General features: G+C 36.7%; 1 protein-coding gene across 1 annotated transcript in view; it reads right to left on the bottom strand.

Annotated features, from left to right (window-relative positions):
• The window catches only part of ELP3 (elongator acetyltransferase complex subunit 3), a 104306-nt gene that overhangs the window by 33833 nt on the left and 53941 nt on the right, over positions 1–16532 (bottom strand). Inside the window, exons 10-11 of the mRNA XM_082726843.1 lie at positions 13294–13487; positions 1812–1902 (exon numbers count right to left, since the gene is read on the bottom strand). Coding sequence (XP_082582969.1) covers positions 1812–1902; positions 13294–13487 — 285 coding nt within the window. The remainder of the gene's footprint in view (positions 1–1811; positions 1903–13293; positions 13488–16532) is intronic.

The following is a 16532-nucleotide window of genomic DNA, read 5'->3' as shown; positions in this document are numbered from 1 at the left end:
AGCCCCAGCCGCCTGGAGGATTCTAACATTTTCTACCAGTGAGAAAAGATCATCCTAGGAAACGTGATGATGTCATGCAAGTTCTATTACTAAAATAGCATATTTATGAAGTACTGTTACATACGTATAGAATTCCATGAGAAAATCTCATTATTCAGTTCTGTAAAAGCAAACCTATTTCCATGTCCCAGGAACTAGCCCCAGATAACAGCGCTTTGTTAATGTGGTTTCTATGAACTCAAAAATTATATAGCAAACAAAGATCAGAAGTCTCTGTAATTACAAATCTATTAAATTTAGATGTTGTCTTTTAACTACAGCAGATCTATATAGTAGTTTGCATGTGAACGCACCATAGTTATATGCTCTTAATGAACACCTGCATTCCTCCAGGAGGGGGGCTATGAGATAATGCTTTGGGGGGGGCGCAGAGGGAGAGAGTAAGAGAGAATCCCAAGCTGGCTCCATGCCCAGTGTACAAGCCTGGTGTGGGACCCAATCCCAAAACCCTGAGATCACAGGCCAAGCCAAAATCAAGATCAGAAACCTAACCGACTGAGCCACCAAGCTGCCCAGAGAAAGCTTTTTAAAAAAGCAGAGACTGGTGTGTACTTATTTTCTGGTAAAGACATTGCCTATGTGAACTAGGTGTCTTTGGGCTTTCACTGAATTTTAGTCTTTCCAGTTTAAGAGAGGCTATTACAGTTTAAAAGGGATACTAGGTTACAGATGATAGCTAGATGATGAGATTATCAGGCTAACCAGGCCAGGTCAATCACTTTGGCTGTGGTATACTCAGAGGGGAGAGGGGTTGGAAGAAGGACAGCTGGAAAACGGGAAGCAGAACAGGCACATAGTTTCATTTGGTACTATTAATTACTATAGATAATAAATTTGCCCTTTTTCTAGAACTTAAAATTGTTTTTGTTTTTGTTTTTTAAAAAGAATAAGCCAATCATGTTCACAAACTCTTCTTTGGACAAACAATGGACTAAAAGAATAAAATGTCCTGGGCAAGTCCACAAACATGATATGCAGTTCTTGAAACGGTATCTCTCAAAGTGTGGTCCATGTCTGGATTGTGCATGAGAACATCCCATGGCTCTATCCCAAACCTGGTGAATCCAAATGCTGAAAGCGGAGCCCAGGAATTAATGCTCACCCCTTGAGCCCACTCCTGGCTTTTTTCCTTTAGCAGATATATTAAGAAGTTTCTAGGGGGCTGTGAATTTATGTCATAATCATCTTACTGCATTTAAGAGTTATCTGCAGAGACTGTCACACATTCCTGGGCTCTTTAGTACTTCAGGGTCAGAAGAAAGATGTTTAGTAAATATCTGCAGAAGAAGTAAGTACCTGAACAGACAAAGGGATGGAGTGGGGCAAGGGACACTGGAATATGTGGGCAACAACACTGTTTGGTAATCATTTTACACATGTAATCCTTATTTCTTCAAATGTATATGCATATTGTCTACCACCGCTAGTCAAGAATTGAACACCCAATACTCTAAAAGAAAGAAAAAAAGAAATACTTCAAAATTTAAAAGGGAGAGTTGAGCACATAGTTGGCATCTGAGTAGGTGAAAAAGCAACCCTTAAATCAGCAAACCTGCCCTTTTAGAAGAAAGCAGACGGGTGTAAGGGACAAGATGCAGCCTTTGTAACCACTAGTTTCAACTTCATGTTACAGAGTACAATACCTTCAGTATGTGAAACTTTTTGACCAAACTTGTGAGTCTGTAAGTATGTATCAAAGTGTTTTGTGTTTCAGATTACTTTGATCTTAACAGTTCTAGTCAAACTCTTACCTGTATTCCAAGGTCTTTCATTCTTGCAAATGCCAGCTCTCTCAAATTACCATGCTCTACCCCTGAACTGACTAAGGGCATTGGAATATCTCTGCAAAAGAAAGACGTCAGCTGTTGTAAAATACAAATCATTCTCTACAGCAGTAAGGCAGGGATATATAAAAAAGGAAACAAACAAAAACCTACAAAGCAAATCAGAAAAGCAGAATTATTCTAAACAGGAAGCAAGGTTCAGGGCTTCTCTATTTGTTTTCCCATCCATGAAATCATGATTTTCACCTACCACTCAGAGTTTTTGTGAGGAAACACTCAATGAAAATAACTTTATAAGATTACAAAGTATAAAATAAATGTCTGATAGCCATCAGTAATGATTTTTGGCTGAAGAGATAAATTTGCACTAAGCAAAACAAGAAATACAACTGTCTTTTTAGGTAAAATCCAATTTGTTTAAAGAGGAGAAATAGCAATTGTTAATGTACTTCTTTATTAATAGCTTAAAAACACTTGCCCATACAGTTGCTGAATGACAAGTAACCAGGAAGCTCAAAAGCCTAGCTCAGCCAACAAATGGACTCAAAGAATACTCCCCCGCGTCTCCCTGTTTCCTAGAAATCTAAATTAGAAGTGACTCTGCATTAGAAGATTAACAGCTTGCCTAAAGATAAGAGGAGATAAATTTTATTTCCTGGCATCAATACAGCATAAAGTGCCAGGCATAAAGGAGATTTCAATCAAAAGCTAAAGTTATGAGCTCTATTTTAGTAGCCCCAACATCCTCTTCTAAACAAAAATCAGCATCTCATGATAAAAGTTAAAAAAAAAAAATCTGAAGAATATGCTTAGCACATCTACTTCCTATTCAAAGGCAAGTCCTCAATTTGTTTTGTCTAATATTTGATTCATTAGGAGAAAGATTTGAAGAATATATCTTTTCTTCTCATTTGTTTTTGAATCAACTTGAATTTTTTTCTTCTTTTTACTTATCCCTCCAAATGTTAAATATATACAATTAGCTAATTCACCCATTTGATTCTAGTAAGATATTTCTCACTCAAAAATATCAACAGCCAATCAATTATCATTAAAAGATATACACAGTAAATCTATTAGGCTCTGGAAGCCAGCAGAGTTTCCATGAAACATTACATAAAGCAATGATAAGCCAAAATTCTTTAAGACAATGACACATCAGTGAGTTCAGTGTAAGAGTGATATTAAAGAATATATTTTAGAGGGATTAGTTAAAATATATGGTATACTTAAAGTTCTTAGCAAAAAAAATTAACTTTCTATTTTGAAACTATAATTTCTTAAAATCAAGTACATTTTAAATCAGTTGCAGGGGCGCCTGGGTGGTATAGCCAATTAAGTGGCCGTCTCTTGGTTTCAGCTCAGGTCATGATCTCAGGGTTGAGACTGAGCCCTGCATAGGGCTCTGTGTTCAGCAAGCAGTCTGATTGTGACCTTCTCTTCCTCTCGCTCTGCCCCTCCCTGTCATGTGCTCTCTCTCTCTCTCAAAAACAAACAAACAAATTAATAATCACATAAAACTAAATGAAGGTTACTGAAGCAAAATAAATAAATAAATATATCTATATCTATATGAGATTTATTTTGGCCAGGAATGTGCAAATACACTGTTTTAAATATTTTACTGTTTCATATTATATAAGCCAAAGATCAAGTCTTCTAAGTGCCCTTTTTTACCCTGAAACATTTTTTAAGGTTTTATTTGAGCATGCACGCGCATGTGCACGTGCACATGCACAAGCAGGAGGAGGGGCAGTGGCAAAGGGAGCAAATTCCCCACTCCGTGGAGCCTGATGTGGGCCTCTGGGGCTCGAACTCAGAACCCTGAGATCATGACCTGAGCTGAAGTCAGATGCTTAACCAACCGAGCCACCCAGGCGCCCCATTTACCCTGAAACATTTTATAAACAACTCAGAAATACATGTACTTCCATGTCTTACAGGTAAAATTTAAAATCCTGTTATACATGATATTAATCTGATAAAATCACTGGCAATCACTATTAGTACTCATTGAATGGCAGATACATTTGATTCTCGTTATTCACTAGGCATAAATTCTATAAAGGTGCCCTGAGTACTGTATTCGTAATTACTCAAACACTGTTCCTACAGAAAACACAGGGTTAGGTTTCTGTGAGCCTCACTTACATTTTCTTCAACTGATGGATACATAACCCTCTTTTATTTTATTTCTATGTAAAAATACTTTATTTAACATGTATCTGACTCATTAACCTAACACTTGTGGCTAACAGCAGTTAAATTTATGCCTTAATGAAGCTCATCTAATATTTATTTTCTTCAGAAGGTTTATTACAGCTTGTGCTTAGGAATGCTATACAGCAATTCTGCACTATGCTTGGGGCCCTTTTAAAATGCAAAAATCAACACAAAGCACAAAAATGTGAAAAATGGATTATTTAGTAAGATTGTGAAAAGGACACCTGTTTGCACAGTATCAGAACAGTATCTTGTTCCTCAACAACCCTCCAAACACTAGTCTAACATGCACCGATGACTCCTGTTTCACCATCCCTATTATGACTGTCAAACTGGTGATTATCAATCATCCCTCCTACATTTATTAGTTGGGCTTGTATTACAAGGAAGAGCTTTCTTTTCTCCATTTATTTATTCATTTATGAACTCATGGATTCCTTTTTTATTCAAAGAGTTGTAACCTGATGCTAATGTTATTTATTTTGTTGCTTAAATTAGATTTGGCCTGTGGGTATGTATTCAGGCTGGTTTCTGGGTCCTTTTGACATGTTCACCTTCTTTGAATATTTCCTTACTTTCTGAAACAACAATATGTTCCAGGTTTATTTTGTATGTTTGCTGCTCCAACCCTGTAATTGGCCAATGTTCCAAGCAGCCCTGATTCCTTTTAGTGGGGAATGGTATTTAGAAATCAAGATCTAAGCATTCACTGTGCTCATTACTACTGAGGTATCATTGCCTCCAAACACAGTGTAAATAACTAAGAAATTTATGTATATACGTACATACTTGTATGTGCATATAGGCACTCATATATGAATATACATAAATGTACATTTATAACTATTTCTGTATGTAAATTTAAAAAGTTCATGAGTTCATACTGATAATTACAATTCTAGTCCAGTGTTCAACTTTCCACCTTTCAAATCAGATGATGAGAAATCTGGCTCTCTTATCTTTAGTATATTGACTTATTTGCTAAGTCAAATAGTTTATCTGCTAATCTCCTAACTGCTCAAGCTGCTACCACTGCACTCTCTACCCTTCTCCATTTCTTCAGATGACAGATATGAGCAGTAAATGCCTCCATGGCATTGCCTCCATAGGTGATGGGATGGAGAGATGGGAAGGGAAAGAAAGATGAGCTCTCTACAAATATTTTAATAATAAACCAGTACTTTTAAAAGACACTAAAAATTTCAAAGGAAGTAAACTCTCTAAGGGATTGGTTTTATCATATAGTGTCGTTAAGCAGAATTATATGACAGAAATAATTACCAAGAGAGCTGGCTAATAATTTGTGGGGCCTAGTACAAGGACAATAGCTTCTTGTTAAGAAATTATTAATAATTTCACGATGGTGAAAGCAAAGCATTAAGCCAAGTTCAAGGAGCTATGAGACTACACAGCTTACATTTCCCAGAAGCTAGCTCTGATTACCACGAAGCACAAACCAGAGAGAACCTAGTAATAGAGAGCTTTTTAATGATGTGAACAATTCATAAATATTGTTAAATTTATGTCTATCAATATAAAAATTCAACATTTTTCTTTTTAAAGATTTTATTTAGGGGTGCCTGGGTGGCTCAGTGGGTTAAAGCCTCTGCCTTCGGCTCAGGTCATGATCCCAGGGTCCAGGGATCAAGCCCCGCATCGGGCTCTCTGCTCACTGGGAAGCCTGCTTCCCCCTCACCCCTCTGCCTCTCTGCCTGCATGTGATGTCTATCAAGTAAATAAATAATATTTTATTTATTCATTTGAGAGAGAGAAAGAACGCACACACAAGTGAGCATGAGCTGGGGGGAAGGGCAGACGGAGTGGGAGAAGCAGACGCCCTGCTGAACAGGGAGCCCTGACAATGTGGGGCAACCCTGAGATCATGATCTGAGAGGAAGGCAGATATTTAACTGACTGAGCCACCCAGAAGCCCTGCAACATGGTTTTAGTAGTCTTTGGCAGTGATGTGCTTGGAGTGTATCAGATGTGAGTTCTTCCTCATTAAGGAATAGAAATGTGGCACTCTCCACTTTCAGCGAAAGTATCTCTTTCAACGAAAGCAAAGGTTTCTTTCAGTGAAAACAAAGGGACAGAATTCTATGTATCCTGAGTACCTTTTATGTGCAAAGGAGTGTATTAAGCAATCTGGAATATATAAAGAGAGACAAATACTGTTACAGTTTTTCTAGGAGTTCAAAGCCCAGGTGAGATTACTGACCATCTGAACTCCATCTAGGTAGGAGTTAAAATTATTTTTAGGTTTTCTCAATTTGTTTCAATCAAGTTTCACTTTCTTGACTTGAAAAGAGATTATAACTCAAGAATATTTATTCACTTTCCTATTTCAGTAGGTAACATTTTAAGCTTAGAGGTGCTAATATTTGCAATTTGCTCATCAGAAACCTTTCAAAGTGATGTCTAGAGCTTTTTTGGTCTGAAGGTTCTCAAGCTTCAGAAGCATGTTTTGGTTGCAAATTGGTATTCCTCTTCTAATGGTTCACAGTGACTTAAATACCACACTGAGGCAGACAGCTGTCAAAGAGCCCGCAGGCGGCAGCACTTTAATGTGGCTCCATCATGTGTCTGGACAGAATTTTACATTCAATCATTCACTGCATCCTTCAGGGGCACAACACAGAATCATCTATTAGAATACTGCTTCATAAAAATAAGTAAGATGTTACTTGAATCAGATGTTACTGATTCAAGTGTCATAAAATTAAAAGTGTAAATTATAATAAATTAGTTAAGAAAAGAAAAGGTGGGGGAAATGTCTAATTAAAAATACCAACTAATCTATTAGTAAAATACAGCATTTTTAAAAAAGGCCAAGTATAAAACATTGTATTTTCACTTGAAACACCTTCTCTCCTACTTTCCTTCCTCTCTCCCCTTCTAACACCTATCTGAAAAACAATTCCTAAAATCTCCCTGTATGTTTAGATTCACCAGTCAGTGCTAAGTTTATTATCTGTAATTGGTAGAAGTTATCACTAGGGGACCCTACATAGAAATAGCCAGATATCCTAAATGCACAGAACACAAAGACACACGTGATTTGCCTTTACTATGGTTTAAAACAAAAATAAACTATAATTATTAAATTACCTAGATTCAACACTCTGGGAGGGACTTTTTTCTCTTGCCAATGGTTTATCAGTTTTCTACATTCTCAGAGTTGCTCTAAAAGTTTAAAACTGAAGCTGGAAGGCACATTGTGGAGTCAAAACCATATGATTCCCTTTGCACAAATCAGGTTTCTCAGTTACTTATTAACACTCTCTAAAGACCCAGCCTTTTCTTGTACACATCTGTATATAATGTTTCAGTTACCCACTAAAACTTTCTTTAGCACCTCTATTTCAAAATTTTACTTTCCAGTTACCAATACAAATTTCCTTCTAGAGGTCCAGATACACCAAATTTGAGCTATAACCAAATATAAAATGAATAAAATATAAAATATTAAGCTGAGACATGAAGCTTTTACCAGAAAACAGCTATCAGACTGTTATTAAGTGTTAAATGTACTATGTGAATATGGCTTTTTATCTCCCTAGTCTTTGTCTTTGTCTAGAAGAATGAAGATAATTCAAAAGGCCTCTGAAAGGTAAAACTGAGATTTTCTCTGAGTTACCTCAAGAAAAAGCACCATCTCCTTTATTCCCAAATTCCATGACTGGCAACTTATATATAAACAGACAACTGACTGAAGAAGAAGCAGAAATAATAATCAGTTATAGGAAAAAAGTGTTAACCTTCACTAATAACTACAGAAATGCAAATTAAAATCCCTAGATAAATAAAAAATATAAGCATCTGATTCTATAGAGATTGTGATTAAGCCAATAACTGCTTATTACTCTAAATTGGTAGCTTATCCTAATTCCTTTGGAAAACTTTATTACTATACATAGCAATAACCATAAAATTCATTTATACTCCCCTTGTTCCATAAAGTATATTCATCACCATCTTACTTGGTTCCTTTATCATGAGTGATCCTTCTCCTAGATTATACTACCCTAATAGAAGGCTTCATCAAAACTAAAAATAGATTTTTCTATCTACATGGATTTTAGTTGTCATGAAGATTAGGATAATGATTTAAAAAAAAAAAAAAGTTAGAAGCAACCTAAATGTCCAACATTAGGGAACAGACTAAATGAGACAGAATGAAATGCTAAACTGCGGTGCTGTCATTAAAATTATAACTATGAAGATTATTCTAAGTCTTTAATGAGAAAAGGAACACAAAAATGCAAACAAAATATTTGCCAGTGTATAAAATGTATTGCTATGTAGAGATGCATCCCAAACATACAAGGAAATTTTTGGGAAAATAAAATAAGCCCGTTATTAATACATATTTTGAAAGTGCTTTTAAAGTAGCTTTATAGAGAAGTTATTTTGTTCATGTAAATACAGTGCTTTATGGCTGGAACTTAAGTAGAAAATACGAGTTCTGGATAGTTAGTAATATCCTACGAACTCTGTTGGAAAAAAATCATAAAATCACATGCTCCAAAAGAAATGTATTGTGATCAGTGAACTGTGGTACACAGAAACACTCTACCTCAGCACTGTGAAGTCTAGGCTAGAATTTCAGTGATTATTGATAACAAAAAACAAGTCAATATAAAATAAATTTGAATAATTTTTTATGCAGTATACACAAAGAAAGTATGCAAATAAAAATGGGCAAAAAGCAAGTAGCAAAACATAAATCTGAATGAATTCTTATGCAGGCAGCCATAGTAATAGTTCACTAATATTCAACGCAAAAAATAAACTAATTTGAAGGAATTCTGTCCAGGCTTATTCGGAAACAAATGCTTTAAATTAGTGCATGGTTCATTAAAAAAATAAAGAATTCTAACAGAAACTTGTTTAACAATAGCATTGTTATATTGGAAACAAAAAATAAAATAGAAAGTATCATAAAGATTTTAATCTTTGTTCTAAAAAACTTAAAAATAATCACATTCGAAATTAAGTAAATTATCAGTCCCAAAGCATGCAAATCTGACATCACAGGTAGACTTTGCATGACTCTCTCCACCAAAGGCATTTGCTATGTTAGGAACTGAGTCATGATTTTGAAATAAATTGAGTGTGTCTGAGGCTATTACTAATTCCATGTTTTAAAAGAGATTGTACCTCTTGTTTTACAGCATTCTGTTAAGTTTTAATTCACCCACACATCGTAAAGTAAAAAAAGAGTGTCACTTCAAAATCTCAAGCCTACACCCACCTGTACCATTTGTCCTGCATAAATCTTTTAAGTGATGTATTGATAGAGAAATAGAACTGACAGTTTGGCTTCTTGGAATTAGAGCTGGGGGACACTTTTATTGCCAGATTCTCCAGAGAGAGCTCTACTGGGGTCATGACAGGAGAACTGAGAACAGATTTTCTCTCCTCAGCCTCATGTTGGTTACCCATAATATGCCCTTCTCACACACAACCTTTGGAAGTATTAACACACATGTTCTTAATTCTTTGGTCATGATGCCCTTACAATTTTCCTACAGAGATTATTTTGCTGCTCTTATTTTCTCAAAGTCTTTATTTTCTTAGTTGGTGGTAGGCCAGGATAATGTCCCATGGTGATATTTCATAGTCTATAAACTTAAGCTTTTAATGTTATAGCAATGTCTCTGTTGGTTTTGAATCACTGGTTACAGCAGTAAGAAATTTAAAACTGAAAGTGAAGGGGGAGAATGCAAATTCTTCACCTGATTGTGTGAGCTATGCCTTGTTACTTATGGTAAGAAAACTATGGTGTCTATGGCTGTGACATTTCTATCTACTCTGTGATATCTGCTGCCATTCGCTGCTGCTGGGAAGTATTATTTTCTGGCTGCCCTGCAGTGTTTAAGTGCCTGACATTAAGCTTTCTGTAGCATGAGTGCTTGACATTAAGTTTTTGATTGTTGAGGCATCCATTTCAAAAGACATCTATCCTGAGTAAACATATTGCTAGCTGTGTGACACAGCTACTAGCAAAATGACCAGATAAGGATTTAGACAGTCCCTTCCCCCCATGAAGTTCTCTCTTTGAGAAAGCCGTTGGTAACCTACATAAATGACCCTCGGAGTGGCCCCATTTTCTTCCTTATCACACCTTAATTCCCATTTTTGTTCTTTAAATTAACCAATGAATGAACCCACAAAACCCTAGACACTCTACCCTTGGATCCTAATAAAGGCAGGTTCATGCCTTTCCCGCATTCCCCCTCAAGTTCACTGTGTACCTATTGGGTTTGCTGGGGACCTTCCAGGACACTTGAGTCTTGTTTCTCTAAGTCCCCTGATGGTTTTTGCTGAAGTGTGTCTTGCAGTTATAATAAGCAGCATAGGGGCTAGTCCAGCAACACTGGCCCCCATGGGGGAAATATGTGTTGGGGCCCAATATGAGTAATAAGGGTCAGGTGAGTATCTCAGGTACTCAGAGCTGATAAGATCACCATCATTAAGTTGACGTCAACACAACAGATTTGCTTTTTCATACTCAGCTGCTGGGAAGTAGTATCTTCACTTTTATCTCGTTGCTCAAGTCAGTTAAATGCAAATAATCTTTATCTTTTGTTTTTGTTAATACTACTTATTGCATCTTTGTTTTCTATTGTATTAGTTTACATTTTTTGAAACAATCTCAAAGTTACAGAAAAAGTCCCAAGTGCAGTACAAATAACTATTTTCCTAAATTATTTGATGGCAAATTGGGAACAAGATGTTCCAACACCCTCAGAATACTGGAAGTATTTCCAGTATATAACAGGGATATTCTCTTACACAACCATAATACAACCACCAAAATCAGGAAGTTAACAACAGTACTTTACTACTGTCTAATCCTGGACTCCACTGCAGGCTCACCAGTGTCTAAACAATGTCCTTTATGGCAAAAGGGTCCAGTCAGAACCCTGTGTTGTATTTAGGTGTCATGACTTTTTAGTCTCCTTCAAAATGAAACTCTTTCCTTAATTCTTATAATTCTGAAGATTTCACACTATTTTTTAGAGTACCTCTCAATTTGGGATTGTCTGTTGTTTCCTCATAATTAAATTCAGATTATGGAGTTTTGGCTGAGTAACACAGAAGTGATACCGTCATACTATCATGTGGCACATTAAATGACTTGTACGATTACTGATGGTATTCACTTTCACCAGCTGCCAGTCTTCTCCACAGTCAAATTACTTATTTCTGCTCTGTAATTAATAAGCATGTTATAGGGAGGGATTCTGAAACAATGTACAGTCAATATGCATTATTCTCAGTAACTATATTCTACAAAGTTTCCACGAATGCTGAGTTAGTGAATATTAAAATATTGCTCCTAGGGGAAATACAGGGCTAGGTTCCTGTGAGCCTCTAGTCACAACATTTTCATTTAATAATCAACATATAACCTTGCTTCACATGTGTTTAAGACCACCATATATATATATAAAATTGTTGATACAACACTGAACTCCCGGCCAACAGTGCTATACTCAAGGCCGAATGAAGCTTATATAACACATGTCATTTCTCCATAAGGCATGTCATAGCCTTCTTGCACTTAGGAACAGTACACAACATTTCAGTACCACCTTTAAGGGTCATTTTAAATAGTGAAATGACCAAAAAATAGCACAAAAATGCAAAATACCATTGCATTAAAGACTGTGAAAAAGACACACACACTATATTTATTATTTATTATACTATTTATAATTATTTCTGTATCTACCCATATGCTGAAAACCATGAGTTCACACCAGTATCTCCTATTCTAAAACATCATGGGGTACATTCCAATTTTCTCCTTTTTCACATTTCTAATTCCCATTCCAGATAACACAAAGCCTAGCTCCCATTATCCTTAATATTATCTACTTCCTAGATCAACCTTCTACAAGTAACCAATCTTCCACTGCTGTTCTCTTCTCTGCACCCCATCCCCCACCTACTCCAGGACGTGTCCTCACCCTGCTCAGTACTGACATCCTGCGCCAGACCAGACCTCACCAAGAATGCCCTCACTACCACATCCAGGCTGCCAGAGACCACACAATAGCACTGCCTCCTCCACAACAGCGACCTCCATGCCCTGTGGCTCCCTACTTCTGGGCGGATGGCTGCATTGTGAGCACCTTCTAATGTCTTTTGAACTGAGTTGTTTGAGAAGGGTTGGAAAAAGAAGGGGAAGGACAACACAAACAGTTTTGGCAGCTTAGTTTTCTTCAGTATTAAAAGAAAAAAACCAGATCATACAGGCAATTTAGATCCTTACATTGGGCCAATAATTTAAAAAATTTAAGAAATCACTAGTGTAAATATCCTTCAACTTTTAAGCAAATCCATTACTTTATATTCTTGATAATTGTCCTTTAGTTGGTCATTCTGCTTATTTTCAGTACTCACTGTTTTATATTATTAGGAACACAATTTTTGTGCTCAGTGGAGTTAATAGTCACAGCAACTGATTGTACACACATTCACTAGTCACCTTTCCCCCTTTTGTTTGTACTAGAATCTAGGCAGCTTTTGGCAAGGTGGTGGAAATGTGCCTTCCTCACCAGCAAATACAGGCATGGCTCTGTCAGGATTGTAGGTAGATCTGTAACTTTATGGCTCCTAAAATTTTTCTTCAGTGTTATGTTTCTTATAAAATAAATAAATAAGTAAAGGTCATGAATGCAAATGACATCTTAGTTTTTCTCTCCTCTAGGAAAAAAGCAGTTGAAATGATTTCCTTCATGTCATCAGGAATAGTTCATTCTTTCTCCACATTTACATTAATATCTGTGAAGAATGGTTATTACTACTCTTTCTTTTTCCCTTTAGAGGCTCTACAACAGGGATAACAGATATATGCCTACACTTCCTTCCTCCGTACTCACTACTGTATCCAGACTGAAGTAGGCCTGGAAAAGGAAATTCTGGAACCAACATCATGCATATGTACCATCGTAATTTCATCGCCTGGCACGTGAATCAATGGAGAGATGAATACATGAATAAATAAGATACTGGCAAAGTGGCTTGGACATGCTGTCCTTTCATTTCCATCTCTATGTATAGACAGAATTCCAGGTCTCATTTCTAATTAAAAAAAAAAAAAAGATTCAAACTCCTCAATATTAATTTGGACTGTTCTCAATTAGAAATTAAATAGACTCATTTTTATTATTGATTATTAATATTATTTCCAGCATAAAAGGTAACACACTACCTCTGCACTCGGTACACTCGAGTCCATGGAGGCACGAGGGCAAGGATCCGAGCCACCAATTCAATCAGGTCGCTAGGAGAATAACTCTTATATCTTCCTGATTTCCAGAGCTCATAAAGCCCAGTTCCACGAATCACCAGGGTAGGGTAGAGTTTCAAACCATCAGGACGAAAAGCAGGGTTCTCAAAAAATTCCTGTGAATGGAGAAGAGAAAATTACCACTCCATCAGTTATGCAGAGATTGATGAAGTTTTCCATGGTCAAGTTTCAGTCCTGGGCCAGCTTCTTGCACATACCTACCAAGTCCTTAGAATGCCTTTCCTTTCCTTCAAGGGAGGGGATGCAGATAAAACAGCAACTCATTGTTCTTACAATCTCCCTGGAACAAAATGTGTGTGTGCTGGTTTACAAAGCCCCTGTTTAATCCAGTCGGTCTACTGCTGCAATCTCATCTCATGCCACCCTCACCACCTTGCCTTTCTGCCTTTTGCAAAGGCAATTTCCTCTGTCTGGAGAGTACATCAATTTTACTTCATCTAGCTAATCTCTAGGTCTCGGCATGAATGCCAATTCTTCAGAGAGGCCTTCCTGACCTTCAAATACAAGTTGCCTCACTTAAAAAAAAATTCATATTGAATTCTATAATACTGCTTTCTTAATATCACACTGGTAATTTATTCGATGCCTGCCTCTAGACTGCATCCTACTTTCATATAGAATATACTTAGTTTAAACTTCTAAAAAAGTCGTGACAGAGATCATCACTTGCCTACAAAACCTAAAATGTTTACTATACAGCCCTTAGCAGGAAGAGTATGCCAGTCCCTGGATATGCCTATTTTGTCTTCAGGCCAGCTGGTACCATTCCTAACCTGGGATACACACTATTTGTTATCTAGACACTGAGAAATACATCTAATTTATCTACTTTGACACAGTCATTTCCTGTACTGTATCATCCCAGCTGGCTTTATTTGGGATAAAGCATGGAGACACCAGGCATTATCCTTTCCATGACTTTGCACTGCTCATTTGCTCTTAATTTAGCACACTGTGTAATAGAGGAATGAAGGTGGACTCAGTTTCCTCTCACTCCACCCCGGCATTGGTGGAGCTAGCTGTACTGTATCTTGTGACTATAACAATGCTTTTTATCTCGTGCTACATTATTCTTGCAAAGCTTTCCACTGCTTAACTTGCTTTTCAAAGAAATGTAACTCTCTCTCACTAATTTTTCAATCTCTCTCACTAATTTTTGTCATATTCTTAAATGCTATATTCTTTGTGCATCATTTGGTTTTAGAGATATTCTTCTGTAATTGCATGTAATTTTCTGTGTACCATTTGTATATTAACAATTCATTAAGCCTTTATAAGTAGTCTATAGCCACCCAAAAGAACATGTATGCAAGTCATTCTGTACCTAGTTTGAATGCATGTTGGAATACAGGATTTCAGAGAAGTAGTTCAAGTGCTTCTATGATAAATTTAGAAGATAGATGGGCTAATAAGAATGATGATAGATGAAATTGGTTCTGGACTTCTGGTTAAACAAGAATTAAAACATGTGCTTCCTTCCTTTCCCTCCAAAATCATAGTAATAATAAGAGATGAACTTTTATAAAAGTATAAACCCAGAAGAACAAAAAGAACATCAGAGGAGATGCGGATTGGGGGTTTGAGTACAGGACCAGTGATAGTAATAAATTTTTGAAAGACAGAAAATGAATGAAGATTGGCAAATGACTTTGCAGGTAAATAGAGCTATAAGCAAAGTATCTGCAAAAGTGATTACCAATGAAGGTCCAGCTCAGTCACATTAGAGTCCCAGAAAGGCTCATGGGTCAAATGTACCATTAACCAGGCAGGACGGAAGAAATCATGGGATCAAAGTCTGAAGATGGAGGGATTTATCCCTTATTCTTTTGCCCTGCCTACAAGGCATTTGTTCTGCCCTGCCCATTTGTTCCTGGAGAAACTCCTGAATGCTGTGATTCCAGGTACAAAGGAAGGCCTAGGTGAGGATAAAGGCTGAAAACAGAGAGATTAAGTGAAAGCCAGCACATTGGTGAATCCCCTGCCTTGCTTCCTGGATGCCAGCAGTCAATTTTGTGATCTACTCATACCAGCCACTTCCAAGCAGGAAGTTGGAGAGTTCATCTCTGGATTCGGCAAACAGCCCTAAATAAGAGTTCAAGATACTGACATTTGAGAATCCCCTAAAGAAAAGGAGAGCTGGGGCATGGATGGCTGGCTCAGTCAGTAGAGCATGTGACTCTTGATTTTGGGGTTGTGAGTTTGAGGCCCATGTTGGTGTAGATTACTGAAAAATAAAAATCTTAAAAAATATAAACAAAATAAAACCTTAAAACAAGAAAAGGAAAGCTTATTACATGAATATCTTTCAATGAGGTATACCAGTAGCTAGCCACCCAGAACTTGCAGTCTGTTCTTTCAGTCCCTTACTTTTTAAATTTTAATTTTATTTATTTTTTCTAAGAGAGGGGAAAAAGAGGGTAATGGAGCAGAGGGAGAGGGAGAGAGAGAATCTTAAGCAGTCTCCACGTCCAGAAAGGAGCCTGACATGGGGCTCAATCTCACAACCCAGAGGTGAAATTAAGAGCTGGATGCTTAACAGACTAAGCTACCCAGGTCCCCCTGGTCACCTACTTTTAAAGTATGACCATCTGGCTAAGGATCACCAGAAATTTGGAGGAAGCCTAGAAAATAAAGGGCAAAACAAAACAAAACAAAACAAAACAAAACAAAAAAAAAAGGAATGTGGAGGAAAGATGCATTGTATAAAGGAAAATAAAACTTAAAAAACAAACCCTGTAATTCCCTCAGAGAGAGAAGATCTATTACATCCATTATACAAGAACAGGATGGTAGGAAAAAATCACACAACCAGAAGGTAAGAAAGAACTCCTGAAAATCAAAGCAAGCTATAACAAAAATAAAAACATCTAACTGAAAAGTTGAAAGATAAATATAAGAATAGAAGAAAGCAGAAAAAAAAGGAAAAAATAGGTAAAAATAGGAAAAAATAGGTAAAAAATATTTGATGAATATGGGAGATCCAACATTTGCCTAAGAGGAGTTTAAAAAAGAGAACATAGAAAATGAAAGGGGAAAATTAACCAGTGGTACAAGGAAATTTCCCAGATGACAGATTCTTCAAAAATCTAGCACAAGTAGTTAAAAAAAAACTCTTGCCAAGATACAGCACTGTGAAATTT

Source organism: Mustela nivalis (genome assembly GCF_964662115.1).
Source record: "Mustela nivalis genome assembly, chromosome: 4".
NCBI classification, from domain to species: domain Eukaryota; kingdom Metazoa; phylum Chordata; class Mammalia; order Carnivora; family Mustelidae; genus Mustela; species Mustela nivalis.
Note: the sequence above shows the minus strand (reverse complement) of the source record. Positions and strands in the feature narration are given on the sequence as shown.